We start from the raw sequence: 20,962 nt of genomic DNA on the forward strand, positions 1-20,962 counted from the left end.
TGGTGGCATAATTTGGATTCTGCTAATGCAACATTATATCACTATTATACCACTACAAGCTTCCAGGATATATCAGTAAGCAATTAGGAGAATCTTCCTTCTCCTTTGCATTTCTGACTGAGAAACAGGGACCATATGCAGTAAGATATCCTGAATTCTCATGTAGATGATCTTGCTCCAGAATGTTTGTGTTGTATCTAAATTGGTGTCTGAAGTGTGGAAACAACTATCCAATAAGCTGAATGGGCCAATTCTCTGACAGGGCACGAAAGTCTTACCAGATCTCTAGAATAAAGCAAGGCATTTAAACAGAAATGTTTTGTAAGCTTTGCAAATTTTCTTGGATAATGTATATATGTGTGGGTATAAACTTCACATTAAATTCTGCAATATATAGAACTGCATCTTTCAAAGTGTTGCAAATCTAGCATGGATTTTCATAGGTCTTAAGATTTAAGAAAACATTCAAGTGAGACATGGTCAAATAAAATATTTTAAAATATTTAGCTCTACATACACATATTCTTGAATTAAAATTCTGCCCCACACACATTTTACAAGGGTTCACAATTCTCCTTCAAAGTAAACCCATTTTAAAGTAGAAGTTTTTCACATTTATAACTGAGGCTATGCTTGGTAGTGTATAATATTCAAAGTGATTTTATTTCTTTTTGCCTGTCATAGTTTACAGCAGCAGCTAAACCACTTACATTTCAACACTTTCTCCTGACAGCATTTATTCAGTTCTTGGTAAACTATCATAGAATGCAAACCCACAATTTTAGTATCCCTGTTTTGTAGTTGTTTAAGGACATCTGTTCTAAATGCAACTCAGTAATATGATTGATCTATGTGCCTTTACATTCAAAAGGGTTTCTCAGATTTATTAAAGTCAGTAACATGACACTTTTCAATGACTCTGGAAATCAGGCTAAAAATGGTTAAGTGATGACAAAAATTAAACTCACACAGAATGTGGTTTATATATAGAATATTACTTTGATACATAAATTCACTATCTAACATGATTATAACCTGCCCTGCCTTGAAAAACATCAAAGGTATTTCAAAATGAAAGATACACAAAAAGCTGCCTTCTGGTGGTGCTGTTGCCATAGATTCCACCTAAAGGACACAAATGTATAAAATGAAGAAAAATTTGTAAGAAAATACTCCATATTTATCTTTGAAAAACATAAGAGAAAGCAATTGATACTACTGATTTAAAGAATCAGAAAGATACAACCTGGAAACACATGTAAGCATGAAAGTTTAATCACGACAAGAATTTCAAGCTGTCCTTAATTTCTCGAATGCCAACATGAGGATAATTTCTATTTCTTTTCTATATACTGCGCTGCTAAAATCATTTTCCTATGCAACTGGAAGATGGCTACAGTTTATATTTATATATAAAAACTTTTCTGCAGTTTGTACATCTGATTTTAGAAGGATTGAGGATTTGAAAATTCTCTTAACTCAAACGATGGTGGTACTAAAGATCAGGGACATTAAAACAGATCTGCTTTTATTCTACACATATATTTTTTACATAATAAATATATATAAGGAATAAACATACATATAAGGAACACTTCTTTATAAAAACTGGAAGCTGAAGAAATAATGAGTTTATTAGTACTGGGGGATGAAGAGATTGAGAGCAGACCTGTGGAGAAGGACTTGGGAGTAGTGGTGGATGAAGAGCTAGACATGACTTGTCAGACCAGAATGCCAGTTGTATCCCAGGCTGCATTCAAAGGAAGCATTGGCAGCAGGTTCAGGGAGGGAATTCTGCCCCGCTACTCTGCCCCTGTGAGACCCCCCCCGGGGTACTGTGCCCAGCTCTGGGGTCCTCAGCATGGGAAAGACACAGACCTGCAGGAGTAAGTCCAGAACGGGGCTGCAAAAGTTACCAGAGGACTGGAAGACCTCTTCCGTGGAGACAGGCTGAGAGAGTTGGTGTTTTCAGCATGGAGAAAAGAAGACTCTGGGAAGATCTTACTGCAGCCATTGAGTACCTAAAGGAGGCTTTACAGGAAAGATGGGGACAGAGTTTTTAGCAGGGCCTGTTGTGGTAGGACAAATGGCAACAGTTTTAAACCACAAGAGGGTAGATTTAGACCAGATGTTACGAAGAATTCTTACAATGCAGGTGGTGAGGCATTGGATCAGGTTGCCCAGAGAAGCTGTGACTGCCCATCTCTACAAATATTCAAGGCCAGGTTGGATGGGGAACTGAGTAACTGGGTCTAGTGGAAGGTGTCCTTGCCCAGTGGTAGGAGGGATGGATTAGATGTGCTTTAAATGTCCCTTCCAAACCAAAGTATTCTATAATTCCATGATTCTAGGTCTTACAGAAAGAGAATGCATGACTTAAGACTTTTTCATTTCAGCTAACCATTTGAATACTAGCACAGCATTGCTACTTTCAAGTCTTCTGTAAAGTCTTGTCTTACAAGTCTCCTGTAAGCATATCAAAATATACTGACATTTAACATCAGCAACCCACAATTCCTCCAACTACTTTTTAAAAAGCTTTTGTGTTAAAAGAATGTGGGGTGATTAAATTATCACTTCCATTAACAAATGTTGTTAACAGCCTTCTTAGATACCAAAGGTCGACAAAGTGAATTATCACTCTCACATAGATACTCTGCATTTTTCCAAATGTTGGGACAGAATTACATCAAGTAGTGCTAAACACACAAGTCCATACTCAAAAAACTTCCATCCATATCTATGAATAGCTGGTGCTCTGGCTGATATCTAAGCAAGGAAAATATAGAGTGAAGCAGGAGATTCTGGGGACTGACCAGTACTGTTCTGGTACAGTGTTGCTCTCCATAAAAGCTGAGGTAAATGGGTACACGGAAAGCTGAATTTCTTTGGTTTTGTGAGGGATTAAGCAGTTAGTCTTTTTCTGAGAAAAATTAGGTTTCTTTCCTAAGTTATCCCTCCTTGGAAATTAGGTTCTTGCCATTTAATCTTAAACACTCAATGTCCACCTTGCAAAATGTAGAGGGGAAACTTGTCAAGGCTGAATGCATAAGGCACACCAAACTTTTCAGTCAGCTGAATGAAACGTGAAGAACTCTCTCAAAGACAAAATCTCGCCTTTTATGCTTGAATTATGTAGAGAAAGATGGCTATAAAGGGCTGTTATGAAAAAATACAACTATATTAAGTTGCAATTTATATTACTAACCTATTTTATCTAAACACTATTTTAGATTGAAGCAACAGAAGTTGATCAAGGCAGTAAGATCAAAGAATAGTCTTTGCAATCACATTGTGCTTCACTGAATACTGCAGCAGTACATTTTACTTTAAAAGTTCGTTTTGTTTTAGTCATGTAATTTGTATTAACCAAACCTGATGTGTCTAAATATTCTTATCAATTTCCTTATAATTAAACTACTAAAAAATTAATGAGACTGCTATTCTCTATATTTAATTGAGTTCCATTTGTCTGGTCTTGCAGATTTGTACCATTTCTTGAGCCTATTTAATGAGTATGGAGAAAACACACTGGAAATATTAAGTTAACAAAATACGTAATGGAGATGTATATCAAATAGTTAATACCAACTAATGTTTCTCTGATGTCCTGGAAAATATTACTCTGTAAATCAAGTTCTCATTTGTACAAGTACCCACTTACCAACACATTTCTTCTCATTTGAAACCTTCATTTAACAGGGTACTCCAAAGTTCCACCACTTTGATCATTCACAGTTGATCATTCACTATGGAAAGTTGCTGCTACAGGCCTCTATTTGGACCCTGTAGAGGTCCAAATTCCAGGGTTCTAATTACTTGTGGAACCTTGAGGGTAATTTGCACCTAATTTAGAGCATTTACTCTGCAATAATTGATACTGGGGCAACACAGCTGTGTTTACTTTTCTAATGCTGGATTTACCTCAGAGTTGTGCTGTGTGCTTTACTTAAGCCACATTCATTGTTTATTATTGCTTCAACTGTAATAAAATAACGGTTATATTGCTGATATAGAAATGGAGTATGAGGTTATCTAGTTTTACAGCAGCTCCTGCTAGTACTTTTATATAGTTCCTGAAATGTTATTCTGTGCTTTCATACATTCAACACCTTTTGGTGGACTGCAACAAATACTCTGCTTCTTATAGCAGTACTGTCACATAATGCAGCTGTGTGTAATTCTGTACCACTTTGTGCCAGGACAAATAATGATCCAAGGTGTAAAATACATAATGATCAGATTCTGAGTCCTCGGAACTACTGCAGCTTTTTGCTGCTTTCTCCTGCTTCAGTCCTTTAAACATTTAGATTTTCAGTAATGAGACTTTATCATTGTAAGAAGCAATTATTTTCCATTACTCACACTTTAATGCACCTCCTGACTGGTATATGTGCATTTCATTAATTTTGGAACTATTTTTAAGTACTATATCACACACCTGCAGGTTGTCGGCCACTATTGTGATGAACTGTACAGCCTACATGATTATTCAGGGTTCTAGGAAGGAATATGCATAATAGGTTTGCTCTTTATCCATGGTGGTACTACAGAACATGCTGGAAGTGCACGTGTCTTGGTTAAACGTTTTACTTGGTAAGTTCTAAGAGCCTTTGGTAATGATATCTTAAATTTCAACTCTACTCAAAGAAAATTTAGTATTCAAGACCCCATAGAAAATACTGTGGGTTAAGACTTACTGGTGGGAAACAAGAGTTCCAGGTTGCTGTATGATCATCACTGCTTACACTCCTGTTGACATTGCAGCAATCGATCTGTGAGGCACTCAGCCCATGGGAGATCCCAGCATCCCGTAATTCTTCATTTTGTTGTCTCTTCGTGCTGGCCAGCATCTGTAGTTCAGATGAACTCAGTCTATTTGACTGGTACTTTTTCCTGTCATACTCCTGTGAAATAAAATGAAAAAGTCAACAATATAGACAGGATCACCGAACAGAAGAGATGAATGAATCCCAGAGAGATCTTGGAGAACCTCTCAGAGAATCTTCTAGAAGCTTCAATACTGAAAGAGAAACAAAATGCTTACTAGAAAAAAATAGTTAACAGATTTCTGTTCAGCTATGAAGATTAAGCATATTTACACACAATTGGAGGAAGGAAGTACGCCACAAGCACTGTAATGAATGGCAATTTTGATCCAGGGTATTTGATGAAGTTGCTGTTCCACTGCAATTAAATACAGAAGATAAAAGCAGGCCTTAAGAAGTTCAAAAATCCATCAGCTGTTAAATGCAAATCTTGAATTAAAGCAAATCCCACAGTTACCACAGTATCATCAACACCATCAACAAAAGAGGATCAGAGCTTTGATTCTAGTGAAGACAATTGAGCTTTTACACCAGGAATGTTTCATATTCCTGGCAGAAGGGAGGATCTCTCAGTCCCTTTTGCTGTGAGAGGGCACTGGGTAACTGAAGACCTTTGCAACACACACAAGTCAGCAGTACAAGTGATACGAACACTGACAATTTTCCTGCTGTGAAATGCAGTGTGTAATGTTTTAGTGTGTCTTTGAGGGGGACAGAAGTCACCTTACCTCCAGAATTCATAATGAAATTATAACTCCTTTGCTTTCTTCCTATGTATATAAGATACAAGGTACAAGAAGATGACAGAAAATACAAAGCATAAGATGACAAAAGCAGTTTGCACAGCTACTATTCCTTTTTCACCCCGGCTAATGAGGTCCAAGCTTAATTCCTGAATATTGTGATTACTACTACCATTTTTAATCCTAAAATAATATGACATGTTTTCTCTAGACCCTTTCTGATTGCCTGTTACTAGCTCAGTGACTATTAGTCATTTGTTCACCTCACCCAAAGCTCTCTTTGTTACACTTGGGGAGCCTGCTTTGCTCTGATGTATCAGTATTCTACCAGATCTGCAGCTGCTGTAACTTTCATTGATCTTACTGCACATGCTGATTTCCTGTTAATTTTCCTATATATAAACCTTCTGCAGTTATTTGATTATTATAAGAGAAGCTTTGGCTTATCTTTCTTCCTTCATATAATTGGTATGCAGTCATTAAACTGACAGAATGAACTGGTGCTCTACAGAATAAAAGCATTAACTATTGAAAAAACTTTTTTTCTCATTCTCTTTTTAAAAAAAAGCATAAAAAATAGCCCAAACTTGCTTGTCTTTTCCTTTACATCTATGAAGAAAGATGCATAGATTTTTGGAATTATTACAGCTTAATTCTGAACATCTGCTGTTCCTCCACCCCCTCCCCAGCTTATTTCAAATTTAATTCTGTTTTCTTTTCCTGTACTGGTCTCACTCTGAAAATACCACACACAGGAAGGAGAAGAGATGCTATGACCATTTTCTGTGTTAAACATTCTCTACAATAAACTAATGAAAGAGAAATAGTTTGGAATATTTATTCTTCAGCTTCAGATGACTACTACCAAAAGCCTCTTCAAAATTTTATGTTGTCTTTGTTGGTTTTCAAAAAGAGAATTTGAAAACTGAATTTGAAATTAAGTAAACTTTGTAAGTTAGGAGATTCTTTTGATGTAAGAAGTTATTTTGCAATTCTTGTAAATTTGTCTAGAATTAATATTTCATTTAGAAATTAAAAACTTATCTTGTCTATTTGCATATCCTTCCCTTACAATAAAGTATTTTTATTAAGCACTTAAAACTTTTGCTAGATTGATAAAACCTGTTGTTTAAAGGATTTTTTTCATGTATAATGACATTTGCATTCTTCTAGGCTCAAATAATTTATTCAGAATTGTTTGAATGTAGTTATACGTGTGGAAAACTTTAATTACCAGCTATCTACATGCTTGCAATATTACCCAGCGGGCTATACTTCTTTCTTAATTAAAAATATTTGAACTTAATAATAGAGAACTCTATTAAAACATGAATAAAACATTGCAAGAAACCAGTTCCTTAAAGCATATTAAGCAGCAGGCAAATCAATTGCAGAAGACTTGGTTAAGCACTTTTCTCCTTTACTAGTCCTCCGTATGAACACAAAAAGATGTGTCAAAGAACTCCAAGAAAGGGCTTCCATAAAATTTTAAGACTTGATCAAATCAAGTATAAGACTTAGATGAGCCAGATACTTTAATCTTATGTTTTGTAGCAATAAAACAAGGTCTGTAGCTAATGAGTTTCTATACATTAATAATAGGATTTGTTCTTGAAAAATAAAAATTACAAGCAACAAATCACATGCACAATATTTTAACAGCTACAAGTGTTGTATGGTAATAACCTATTGTCTAAATTAGTAATCAACTATTGCAATCCACCTAGAGAGTCTACATTTAGTCGTGTTCTACAGGACAAAGTTGATGACTGCACCAAACACTGATAATATCTTTCAGGAAAAGAACACATGTATAATTTCATTTATTATGGACAAATAGGTAACAGTTATGATCAGTAATAAACATACTTGAATTGTAAGTGGAACAATTTTCTAAAACTTGAAAGTATCAGGAAACAAGGAATACATTTAATCACAGAATCACTAGGTTGGAAGAGACCTCCAAGATCAAGTCCAACCCCTGCCCTAACACCTCAACTAAACCATGGCACCAAGTGCCACATCCAGTCTTTTTTTAAACACATCCAGGGATGGTGACTCCAACACCTTCCCAGGCAGACCATTCCAGTACTTCATCACTTTTTCCACAAAAAACTTTTTTCTGATATCCAGCCTATATTTCCCCTGGTGCAGCTTAAGACTGTGTTCTCTCATTCTGTCAGTTCCTGCCTGGAGAAAGAGACCAACCCTCACCTGACTACAACCACCTTTCAGGAAGTTGTAGAGAGTGATAAGGTCACCTCTGAGTCTCCTTTTCTCCAGGCTAAACAACCCCAGCTCAGTCATTCACCAGCCTTGTTGCCTCTTCTGGACGTGCTCAAGTGTCTCAACGTCCTTCCTAAACTGAGGGGCCAGAGCTGGACACAGCACTCGAGGTGTGGCCTCAGCAGTGCTGAGTACAGGGCCAAAATGACCTCCCTGCTCCTGCTGGCCACACCATTCCTGATCCAGGCCAGGTGCCATTGGCCCTCTTGGCCACCAGGGCACACTGTTGGCTCACGTCCAGCTGCTGTCACCAGTGCCCCCAGGTCCCTTTCTGCCTGGGCACTGTCCAGACACACCATCCCCAGCCTACAGCCTACAGCATTGCAGGGGGTTATTGTGGCCAAAATGCAGGACGTGGCACTTGGACTGATTAAACTTCATCTTACTGGACTCTGCCCACCCATCCACCCATTCCAGGTCTCTCTGCAGAGCGCTCCTACCTTCCAACAGATTGACACACGCTCCCAGCTTAGTGTCATCTGCAAATTTACTAATGAAAGACTCAATACCCTCATCCATGTGGTCAATAAAAATATTGAACAGAGCTGGCCCCAGCACAGCCCCCTGAGGGACACCACTGGTGACTGTCCCCAGCTGGATGCAGCACCGTTCACCACCACTCTCTGGGCCTGGCCATGCAGTCAGTTCTTAACCCAGCAAAGAGTGCTGCTGTCCAAGCTGTGGGCTGCCAGCTTTTCCATGTATGCTGGGGGAGACAGTGTCAAAGGCCTTGCTGAGGTCCATATAGACAACATCCACAGCCTTTTCCTCATCCACCAGTGAAAAAACCCCACCCCACTCTCAGGAGGAAACCTGCAACTCTGCCTGCTTGCCCTGCCTATGTGAACTGCCCTGCCAGGCTCCTGTTTGCCCGCTCCGGGCGGCCGTGCTCCCCAGAGCCCTCTTCAATCACCCGCCACTTGCCGGAGGAGAGCCCCTGCCTGCGCGGCCAACAGGAACGAGGAACTCACCTGCATGGCAAAGAGGTAAGTAGCTACTGGAAAAAAGAAAAAATAAATTCCTATAAACTATAATAGGAGGGTAAGGGAATGCAAAATATAGACAATTTTTTTCATACACATTCACTGCATTTTACCATGTCTAAGAAAAACAGAATCAGATTATTGATATCAACTGGGGCTTTTTCCTAACACTGAAAATTACAGAAACATTATCTTCTTTCCAAATAGAAATGAACCCATGCATTTCTTTTTTCCACATTTTCTACATCACTAGTGGCAATTCTAATGTCTTTTCCAGATCATAAATACATAGAACATATGCTGCTATTAATAGGAATTTTTTTTGCTTTTTAATTTTTTTGCCATACGTAGTCTTTAAAATCACAAGCCACTGATATTTCTCATGATAATAAAGTCTCAGCACTGTTTCTGATTTTCACTTGCACTATTGTGTTCCATTCCCTTTTCATCCCCCTAATCTATTTCCTTCCCAAAGGAAACCAGTCTCCACAACCTTCATGGAAAAGGATGTTCTGTTTTTATCAGGAAAAGCGCAGGGCCTTCAACAATCCAATAAACTACTTGCAGGATGCAGGAAGAGATTTCCAGAGGCCCCAGTCTGAGAGACAACCTCACAGCACTGAGAGACATATTAAACCCAGCTCCTGCACCAGTACTACAAGAGACTTATTTCACAAAAAGCACTGAAGCATCCATGGCAGAGCAGGATGAGCATTTCCCCATCAAGGACACACAGAAAAACTGAACACTTGCTTTCCTAGACACTATTCTTTAATCTGGTGCCCAGACTGGTGCTCCTTCCAGCTCTGTCCCTGGATTTCCATACCCACAGTTCATAGCAGGGCTGTCTATCCACAGCAGCCACAGCAGCCCCAGGCAGGCAGGTGGGATGGCCCTGCCCCAGCAGCAGCAGCCCATGAAGTCATCACTCCTGCGTGCTTTTTCACAGGGGCTGTCAAATCAGGTAACTAAAATTAACTGTATCAACAGGTCATAGAAATACTACAGACCAAAACTGGCCCAGCAGAATCACAGCACACTCCCTTTCCTACAGCAGATGAGACAAACTACAAGGACACAAAAATTATAGTTGTCCATTTCCTTCATATATATGAGGTACAGATCATATTCCAAGTCATTAAAGTAGGAAAATTTTTCCAAACAATGTATAACTACTTCATAGAGCCTTCCCAAAAGAGAAGAGTCTATTCTTTTGATACCCAGAGGTGTGCCATACCTGGGGAGCAATGATATTTTAAGAAATTCAAGATATAGCCAAGATATATTAGAAAACAAACCCCATTCTTACAATAATGATCATGCAGTAGTTCAATTCAACATCCCTGTGTAAAATTATACAAAAAATTCACAAAAAAGCAATCCTGGGACTAAGTACCATAAAACTCCTAGACCTGTAAGAGAGACACCTGCAAGGGAATATGATACACAACCATGAAGTAGGAAGTAGCAGAGGTAAGAATATTAATTAAAAAAAATTCATTGTTTTTTACAACAAACAGAAGAATGAGAAAGCACCAGGAATGAGACAATGCATTTAAAAAAAAGAAAAAGATACATATTTTTCCCCACAAGCAGCAGTTAAAGTTTGAAATTCACTCTCACACGGCAAAGGCCGTATAGATGCAAAAAAGCAAACACACAAATGTGTGGAAAAAATTTCCACTACCAGTTATTCACCACAGACACCACCTTTCCTGAAGAAATGGCTAAGCTAAGGACTGCTGGAAGGAAGCCTGCGGGACCCTGCTGCTGAGGGACCCCTGGGTGCTTTCCCTGTCCTTGCCCTGTTATTCTCTCCAGCCATCTATGGCTGACTGCTGGACAGAAGTTGCCTCGCTGCTGGCTCTCAGTCACAGAATTTATCATTGCTCAGGGCTGACACTAAGAGACCATGAAGTACCCAAATTAACACTCTTTCCGTGGTCATTCGTTAATACAACAATTTAAAATTTGCCAATTTTCCTCTGTAACCTTTCAGCCCCAAACTATTTTCTAACTCATATATTTCCAAAATGTGCGTTGCTCAATGACACATCTTTTTATCTACAAACCGTTGGGATTTCTGTTATATTTGGAGTATTATTTTGTGTGCCACAAGCCCCTACAAAATCAACTTTCAACAGACTGAGCACAGTAAATGCTGTTATGATGAAGCCAGAATATATCTGAATGAAAGATGTACTATTAATCACTTCATGCAAATGGGTATATCTAATACAGCTTCTCTAAACAATCTAGTAATTTAATTTCAAAGTAAAAATCACTTACACAAGTCTGTGCTGTCAGACATGAATTTCCTTTTGAGACTTTCTTGAGAGATGTTTTACCGACAGATCTTTCTAATTGATTTGAAACTCCTTCATATCTTTCAGTTTCTTCAGATACATTTCTAATTACTCTAAAGGATTTGGATTTACTTTGAATTGGAGAAAGAGAAAGGATAGGCTTTAAACTTCTCTGAAAGCTAATAGATTCTGTTTTTCTCATGGTGGCACTCTGTGGTTTTGATAAGACGGCCTCATCGAAGTTATATTTGCTGTGTTCCTTATTCTTCCAGTATTCATTTCTCTGTGACATCTTATTTAATGGGATCTCTTTAAAAACTGCTGAATCAGATGTTCCTTGTCTACTGTGGCTGTTCTCAATGTTCCCAGTACCCTGGAGGAGTTCACTGTTGTCATCCTAAATTTAGGAAACAAAGAAAGAGTGGTTGGCTCCCTCTCATCATTACACAATTCAGTTTTACATAACCTTAACACTTCAAAATCTCCCTTTAATCTCTGCTTCCTGTTTCTAAATTTACAAGGATTCCGAAAAACAGCTGCTTTCCCTGGCAAATACATGGACTATGCCACAAACATATTCTTACATATGAAGCTGATTACTCTTTTCAAAATGTCAAGGCAGATTTCGAATGCTGGTAACCTCTGAAACCTGTGTCTTACCTGAGAATCATCATTTCAATAGAATTTTTTACAACAGCAAACCAAAACTAAGCAATGAGTCCATGACAATGCTGTCTTTCCATTGAATTATTAATATTCTATATTTTCACATTGCATCTTCAACTCAAACGTAGAAGAAATAACTCCTGCTGAGATGACTTTGCTCTGCTCTGGTAATCATATGGTACTGGATATCATATTCATTTCCATTTGAATACAATTTAAGAATTTTAGAGGTTAGTTTATTAACCTTATGTCCATGCTTCTAACAATGTCTCTGCAAAATATCCCATAAATCAAGTGTATGATGTTCACTCATACCCCATCTCAACAACAATCAGCAGGACTGAAAAGTTGAAAAGAGAAATAATGCAGGAGTGCATCTAGTGTTTGCCTCAGTGTTCTTATTCTCAAGAAAGAAACGATGAGGGCAGCCTCATCTTCATCTTGTGATGCTGCTCCTCTGCCATATGTTCCCACACAGGATGTAAGGCAGTATCACCTGCAGCGTGCCTCCCACAGCTGAGGTGCAATCCTGCTGCACATGAAAGTGATCCAAGATTGTTACTGACTTCAGTGAGTCCAGGATTGCACAGTAAGAAATGTACAATAATTCGTCAGTTTTATTAATGCTACACATTTTGGAAATTTATAGTTTTATTTCGTCAGTTATTTTGTAAAACAGTTAAATTCAGTCCATCTTGCTGTTATGCGACTCAGTTACATTTTATTTCTCTGCTGTGAGCTACAGATTCAAATGATAAGAAACAGATTTTATAGTTAAAAGTGAAATATAATAGAATGTTCATAAAGGTAGGAACTTTGGCAGTTACTGTAATGACATAATGAAATTATTGCATACATTGACAATTCAGCAAATTTCTATATAGTATCAGATCATACTAGATAGATATACTAAAAAATTGTTTGTTTTCTTTCATTAATTTCATTGCTGGAAGATTTCTGGATTGCAAAAGAATTAAAGTTGATGATGCTCAGACAGGATATGCAGCAGAAATACCAATAATCAAGTGACATTCACAAATTGGAATTCTGTAATTCTCAATTTCAATGAGCAAAACCAGTCTCCAATTGAAGTTTTAAAAGACACAATCAAGTCTTATATACTAAAGTCTTGAGCAACCATAAAAGACTTGAATCTCACTCAAATCCATGATGCAGGCTTTCCCAAAATCTTTTTTGTAGTAATGATGCACAGTTCTGGCATCTCTCAGTTAGCATAGGGGCTGACAGTTAGGTTTCTTCTGTCAACTTGTTACACAGGGTACACCTGCATTGAGTCCTGTATCTGGTTAGACACAGCAACCTGACAGAGACAAATCTACCTGTTGGCATATGGGGAAAAGATGATTTATCCCCTCTGTTTGGCTTGAAGACAGAATCTCATCCTAGGGGTTTTAGGATGAGGACTGCTTTATCAAGAGTTACATGTACAAAGTGGCCTACCTCCTCACTGCTGTCAGTTCCTTCAAAGTTATCTTCAGTTTTGGTTTTCTCAAGTTCTCCGCTACTGTCTAGCTCCAATTCCAATGGGAAAACATCACTTTCTAGTGATACATTTGGAGACTTTCCGTAAGGAGCTGATCGAGGTTTTGATGAAAATGTGAAAACCTCTTTCTTGTTCCTGTGATGATCAGGTGTTTTCCTGCTCTGATGTTTAACAGAGGCATTCTGGGCTGAGAATAAATTACAGCAGGCTGAACTTCCAGGAGCTCCAAAGTTCTCCTTGCTATCCAACTGAATACTCTCAGTGAACCTCTCTGGAAAAACATAAAATTCCAATGCCAAATATGTAAATTGTGAGCTACTCTGATCATTCTCATTATCTCACAAAGTCGTACAGCAAAGTAAGTTTTTCTGATACAGAAATATTTTGCCTATCAAAGAAGAGTAAGAGTGATGAGGATGCAATGAAAAAGATCAGGTTGCTTTCAAAGTGCAGCAAGGTAATAAAAGATTTCTAAGCAGAGCTCAGAAAATATACAGGCTTTGGTACAGGACATTCAAACCTGCCATTTGCAAACCTGAAATTGTTTAGCTATCAGGATTTGAAACCTACAAATGAATTTTGTTCTAGGAAAGCACGATTTTATTAAATATGGCCATTGATATTTTTCTACAGGCATTTTTTGCATCTGACATTTAAAAAATAATCACACATTGGCAGAAAGTTCTTAATATTACAATCTGCTCCTTCTTTATTGCTGAAATTCCACACTTTTACATTCAGAACTTATGGTTTAAATCTCAATTTCAAACTATGGTTCTGATAAAAAGTGTGATATGAAAAATGTATAAAGATATCTGTTTCACCAGGTTTCTCTGAATATAGCCACAACTAATCTGCCAATTTTAAAATAAACAATAAACTACAGAAATGGATTTAAAGATTGAGTGCACCAGATACACACAAAAAGACCATTTTTATATTCTTATTGTTAACTTATATTTTACTGTTTGGAATGATGGTATAGAAAAAAATGTCAATTTGATTGATTACAACCAATCTCAAAGAGCACCTAAGAAAAGGAGAATTGCTCAAGTATGCAATACTCCCTTATCTTCATTAAAGGTAGTGTGGTGTGGATTATTCACTAGGTATTGAAACTTACCAGCTCCATAAAACAAAGTTACCATCAACCATATTAAAAAAGCTCAATGAAAAACCCTAAAAATGTAATAATAAAATAGCATTGCAATAATAAAATGCTTGCCACTACAGAAGGCAGTAAGTTTAGTGTGGTATTTTGAGCTTTACTATGATATTTTACTTTTGGTTTCTTTAGAATTATCACTTTTGGGGGGAGTCTGAATCATCATAAATAAAGGCAAAAGAAAGAAGAATGAGATACCAGGAAAAACAGCTGTCTTCTTACTGGATTGCTGTGATTTTTCCAGTTTACTGAAGACAGCTAGTAAAGCTACCAAACTCCAGTTAATAACCAGGAACTAGTGAAAAGTCAGGACTTGACGTATCTCATTTCCCCTATAAAAATGAAATGAGAAGAGGGATCTTTTCATGAGCTTTTCAAATGAGGCTGAACACACTATTTAGATGTCCAAGAACAAAGACTCAGGAACTGCTTTATCCCCAGCTGATTCTGTGACCTAACATGATTTAAAAACCCTGTCACACTCAATCAGTATTTTCAATTACTCAATTATTTATCCTGTAGGAACCTGTCCCACCAAGACTAAGTTTGTTTTGAAAGTCTTTGGCTCTGGAGATTCTGCCTTGCTCACATCTCCAGAAAGTGAAATGCCACAAAAATATTACTTATCCTCAAATTTCAACTGGACAACTCTTCTGGATGCAAAGGATCTTTTTTTCTAGCTATTTTAGTTGCTAAGTCTAAAATGCTGTTTACCCTTTTTCCTAAGGCAAAGATATTAAAATTTTTACTTGCTGCATTTTTCAAAAACAAACAAACAAAATCTTCAAAAGTTACCTAGCTAAGAAACTTTTTTGTGTTTTTTCTTATCTCAGCACTTTGCAGTTTTCTTTCCAGTCTGGCACCCACACTTCCAGTTTAATCTAGACGCATTTTATTAGGTTTCCCTGTCAGTGTCTTGACTAGCATCAAAATACATAACATACACTCCTTCAGTATTCAGAAGGTCTTTTCTCCATCATAAAATTAGATTTGACACGTTTCATACTGCCTTTGTGGTTTACAAATATGCACTAATAGCTCAGACCACTGTAAAGAGCCCTCTAGGGTATGATTATACACTTAGTGTACAACCCACTTCAGGAGAATTCACTAATTCTCAGGCACATGGAACTGGGAAAGAGTAGAGAGGAATGGCTTAATTTTTTGTTTACTGACTTAGTAACAACCCACTTCCCACCTTGCAATCTCACCTGTTCTACTCTCATTCTAGAATAACTTCCCATGCAGTTGTTGTTTTTTAATTTGTAGAGGGCATTACAGATAAAATTGTGTAATGAATTCTGAAGGAAACAATGTGATGAATCACTTGTTTTTTAAGATTTTAGGTCAATTTTGAATGAAGTATCAAAATATGGAAAAGAAATCTTACAGTAACATTTTCTGTCAAGTGTTTAGAAAACATGAGGCAATTAGAGCTTTAAATTCCTGACTTTTACTCCTGGCTCTGCCTCAGACATCCAGAAATTTCTTACACTTCAGTCACCATTATAATGTCTTGCCGAGACCAAAAGGAGTTCAGAAATATAAAGAGCTACTTTAAAATGATTGCTGTCTGCATAATATTAGCCTGAATATTCTGCCTTTTTACACTAAACCACCCTATAAAGAACTACGTTCATTTCCAGAGTTGTTGAAGAAATACACTTGAGTTAGGAATAAGTCAAACCAAAACACTCATTGTCATAGCACAGTACTTATTATTAATGAAATATTCAGGGGGAAGACCGAAAAGTCTGTATGATTTTATGCAGGTTACAGAGTTTAGTAACTTCTGTAACCTGTAGTCAGTGTAGCACTTTTTCAATAGTCCACAAGATAGAGATACAGAGTTTTGGACCAAACAAAATCCCATTACCACTGCAACAAAAACTCTACCAGAATTTAACTCATAATTTCCATGTCAATTGTAATGAATGATTTGGAGTACATTCTGAGTAAAATATGCAAACTACTACGTAATCACAATATTGCAGCAAACAACACAAATGCAAGAATGATCACCTTAACATCTAATTAGCTCTTTTACACAGTCAGACTTATGCTAAAGCTTGTAATCACAGCCTAACATTATAATGGTGGTTTTGGCATTGAGTAAATAAGATTGGCATAAACAATGTTCACTCATTTTTTCTCTCAGGTCAAGTTTATCCCACTTTGAAAGAAGTGCAGAACAAAGCCTAGGAGAGGATTTTCCTGATGAAGAAGTTGTTTATAGGAAGTTCTTCAGTACTGGATAAAGAAACCATTAAGTCATCTATATAAAATTAGATAACTTCATATATTGAGAAGAAACTGAAATCTGTAGACTGAGAGTAACAAGAGTGATAAGCAATGAAAAAAAAAAGTTTGTAGAACTGTATCTTATGAACTCACATAATGCATTTATCTGCCTGTACACACTGTTAAGATTATAAAGAAACAGTTTTCATTCTTTCAAATGCAAACAGCAAAAGAACAGAGTTTATATGTACCTTCCTTTCTCAGTTCTCTGCCTCTGAATTTATGAGAGGGCATTTAGACAGGCCAGTCTACTGCCCTAAGGCTGTCTTTCTGTATCACTTATATTTTCATTAAATAACAAGTGTTGATATATATATATTTTTTAATTCTGGCACTAGATAGAGGTCCTGGTGTTCTAGATGAAAAACAAGTTAGGACAGTGATTCCTGCCCCAGAGTTCTAAAAGTTCAGGTAAATAGGAAGGAATTAAAAAATTCTCCAGAAGAATTCTCTATTTGCCTGAACATCTCGCATCTCTTTCAGTCAGATTATGCAACTCATAATAGCAATTATGGATTACTGAAACTGCCAAAGTATATAATCACTTCTAAACATCCCCAAAGAATAATCACAGTAGAAATCACTCACAATATGAAGGAAAATCTCGTTGGTCAATTTTGAGCACATTTGAGTAGCCCAACCACTTTTCAAAATGGTGCCTATGCCTTCTAATAAAGAGTAGCACTACTTTTTCATAGAGACAAGGGATACTTTTGCACAACAATGCAATTCCCAGACCCATGCAAAAAAAATTTGATTGACACAATGTGACAAAAAAATTCCACACTTTTTGGCAGACAGGTGAGAAAGAGAAAAAACCCCAAATGTGAGCTGACGTGTCTTTCTGTGAATAAGAAAAGAAATAAATCACCACTGAACTCTATAAACAAAACAACCCTTTCCCCTCCCCTCCCAATATTACATAGGTACTGTAGTTAATATTCTAAACTCTTATCTAGGACAAGTAAAATTTCTTGTACATTTCATATTTGGAGTCTTCAGTGTTAAATTTATTAGGGATTTAAAGAATAAATTATTTTTAGTTATTTTCCTTTAATCATGAGAGCATGGAATTTTTCTTTTGATATTCATTCACTGCTCTGGTACTCTGCTTAATCCTGCAAATCTTTATCAATGCTCAAAAGCAATTCTGTTGCAGGGTGCTTGATTTCCATAATCCCCCAGAACATAGGCATTTATTTTTTATGTGAACTGCTTTTGGGTCCTTTGAAATTTACAACAGAAAGTCCCTCACACCACATAGAACTGAAATGTAAAATAACATAAAATGAGTACCATACCACTGGTTATCTCCTGTGTGGATTTGGCTGCATTTTTCAGAGATAGTCTTCCATAACTGTTTCTGTCTGCTGCTGGTACTTTTGGTGAGGTGAGCTGAAAATCTGCTTCCCCACTCACAGATGTTTTCTGAGTCTGAATTTCAGGGTCTGAAATGCAATGCAGAAATGAAATGCCTGTGAAGAGTCATATTGGGTGCATATGGGGAATTGTACTGGGATGCAAACATCTTCTAAACAGAATGGGAATCTTGCAGGGCAGCAGGAACAGGGCAGCCACAAGGCAGAAAAAAGTTTAACTCTTTTTAAGCAAGTCATGGTATTTATAAAAAACAGGCTTGCAAAAGTCTTCAAAACAATCAAGAACCACTGCAGCAGCTCAGTTATTTTCACAGCATGAGGAAAGAGGAGCACATATATAAATTGTGGCTACTGCCAGCAGGTGATGATCCCTGGGTCAATCACTTAAAATACAAATAGCTGCAGAGAGAATGAGCATTTATTCACCCTTATACAGGAGAATAAGTCATGATTTAATGAATATGTCTTCAGTAATTAATTAAGTAGATAAAGGATTAGAAAAACAAAGAATTAAGTCCTAGATTCAAAGGCACAATCATGCAAAAATTTGGCAGCTTGAGAAGTCTACGTATTCTTTGCTTTATGCTCTTACCATTTTGATATTCATTTGTAGTTGTTTGGAGAGTATTTATTTTGCCTCCTTGATCTAAAGTATCATTGCATGGCCAGACTGGTAGCTCCAATCTCTCACTATCTGGTATGGATTCAGTTGGCATTCCTGAATTTTGAATTTGATGTGACGTTTTGCTCCCCAAGGTCTTTGTTACCTTGAAAGACATTATTTCTTGATGAAAGACAAAAATACAACAGCTTTCAAAATACTCAAAGGTAAAACACACATTATGAATTACACTTCTCTTTCAAATATATATTTCCAAATCTTTTTTAAACACGGTCTTTTCAGAAAACTTCATGGTAGGCTCTATTCAGTGTGGTATCTTCAATCTTTACAGTCAAGTAGCAGGTAGAGGCTTTTTTTCACTGAGTGAATGGAACAACAGAAAGAAAAGGGGGAAAAATTAGAATGCACTCTCAGAATAAAAGGACTAAAACTTGTAGTTATCCTAGTCCTCAGGAGTCTTTTCTTCTTCAGAGAAGGGAATATCATTTTACATCTTGATTTTCAAGTGACTTTCTACAGAAGAGTTGGCTGGATCCCTTATTCTCCATGTTAAAACTGAAAACTGTAGTTCTGATCAGATTCCAAAAACCTGCATATTTGTTACTGGCAGACTGGGATCAGGTGTTTTCCCTGGCATTGTAATTGACAGCATCACATGAGCTACTGTAAGGCTGACTATCAGAGCATCCTGACATGTAACTTCTGCTCTGCATTATAGCTCTCATCATAAGGTAAAATATTTACACACACACACACATACACAGAGAGAGAGAAATTTCAGCAGTCTAGAAAAAAAAATTCAGAAAAGCAAAAACGATAAGAAATCACAGAGTAATTTCAGTAGAAAGAGGCATCTTGGTGTCTGATGCTGAAATTAGATCAGCCTGTTTCATTCAAGTTTTGATGTCTTCAGACATTTTGAAGTTCTCCAATCTCTTGTAACTCTGTTGCAGTACTGAACCACTTCTTTGTTATATTTAGTCAAAGCCTTCCTGCAATTAGGGCCCGCTGCCCTTGGCCTTTCAGGGCATCTCTTAGAAGAGGCCTGCCTTCTCTACAGCCCTGCATTCATTGAAAATAGCAACTAGATTTCCCCTTAGCCTTCTCTCCTGTGGGCTCAATAAACCCATGCCCTGTGCTGGAGTCACCCACGCATTTTCCTTGCCCTCCTCTGGATGTTACAGGATCTCTGGCACTGGAGGTCCACGACCTATCACAGTTCACTGGAGGAAGCCTCTGAAATAAACCTTTAGTTTAACTCCTCTGCTTATCAATGTCTTTCTTTGCAAAAGCACCAATGGTGTTGTTGGAATTTAGCCCTTACCTTTCCAGGTACCTTTGCTTTGGTTCTTCTGTTTGAAGATGGAGGTGGCCCAAGGATCTTTGACCCAAATGCAATATGTGATACATCCTGAGTTTTACCATTGCATATGTTGCCTTGGCCTCTGTTACCCAAGATACCTAAGTAAAGAAAATTAAAGAGTTTAAAAAAAGATTACAGTACTTACAAACAATAAAAAGCAGTATTTTTTTAGAATCAACTAAAAGAAAAGAATTATGAATACTAAACATATATAAAAGTTAAGTTACTTTAAAGTGCACTCCCTAGAAATACAGGAATAATAAATGCACATTTTATAAAAGTGTGTCAAGATATCAGCAAGAAACTTGGTCTATTACAGAGACATATTTCTAATGTTCTTGCTTTAAAGATTTATTAAAAAGTGGGTTATTTATAAGCAAAAAAATTGGTTTGCTGGATTTCTTTAGAACTTCAATGAAAACCAAACTTCTGACAGGAAGAAAAAAGAACTCTAATTAATAAATACCAGAATAAATAAATAATAACACACACACAAAAATGGAGACAGGACTGTCAAGGTATTAGTCACAGCTCAGAGAACTATTTACATGTACCCTGCTTTTTGAAATTACTGAATCTACTGTATTACCAGGGCTGAGCCCTAATATTGCAAATGCAAATGAAAAACTCTATTGCTGCTAAAATATTCTATCCTTTTCACTATTTATTTTTTTTTTACTGCTTAAACTGTAGATTTATTTTATATGTCTTTTAAAGCACGGAAATTGCCAACCAGTCTTCAAGACAGAAAATAAACATGGAATGCAGGTGAATGTTCTCAAAAAAATTTAAAAAGGAAGAACAGTAAAATGGTT

General features: G+C 37.0%; 1 protein-coding gene across 1 annotated transcript in view; it reads right to left on the reverse strand.

Moving 5' to 3' along the window:
- The window catches only part of CFAP20DC (CFAP20 domain containing), a 66,424-nt gene that overhangs the window by 19,719 nt on the left and 25,743 nt on the right, over positions 1 to 20,962 (reverse strand). The window contains exons 9-14 of the mRNA XM_066195599.1: positions 20,109 to 20,245; positions 18,755 to 18,929; positions 18,085 to 18,231; positions 13,275 to 13,588; positions 11,131 to 11,544; positions 4,701 to 4,907 (exon numbers count right to left, since the gene is read on the reverse strand). Coding sequence (XP_066051696.1) covers positions 4,701 to 4,907; positions 11,131 to 11,544; positions 13,275 to 13,588; positions 18,085 to 18,231; positions 18,755 to 18,929; positions 20,109 to 20,245 — 1,394 coding nt within the window. The remainder of the gene's footprint in view (positions 1 to 4,700; positions 4,908 to 11,130; positions 11,545 to 13,274; positions 13,589 to 18,084; positions 18,232 to 18,754; positions 18,930 to 20,108; positions 20,246 to 20,962) is intronic.

Source organism: Chamaea fasciata, unplaced genomic scaffold (assembly GCF_029207755.1).
Source record: "Chamaea fasciata isolate MVZ Bird 193981 ecotype frontalis unplaced genomic scaffold, bChaFas1.0.hap1 SCAF_13, whole genome shotgun sequence".
NCBI lineage: Eukaryota > Metazoa > Chordata > Aves > Passeriformes > Sylviidae > Chamaea > Chamaea fasciata.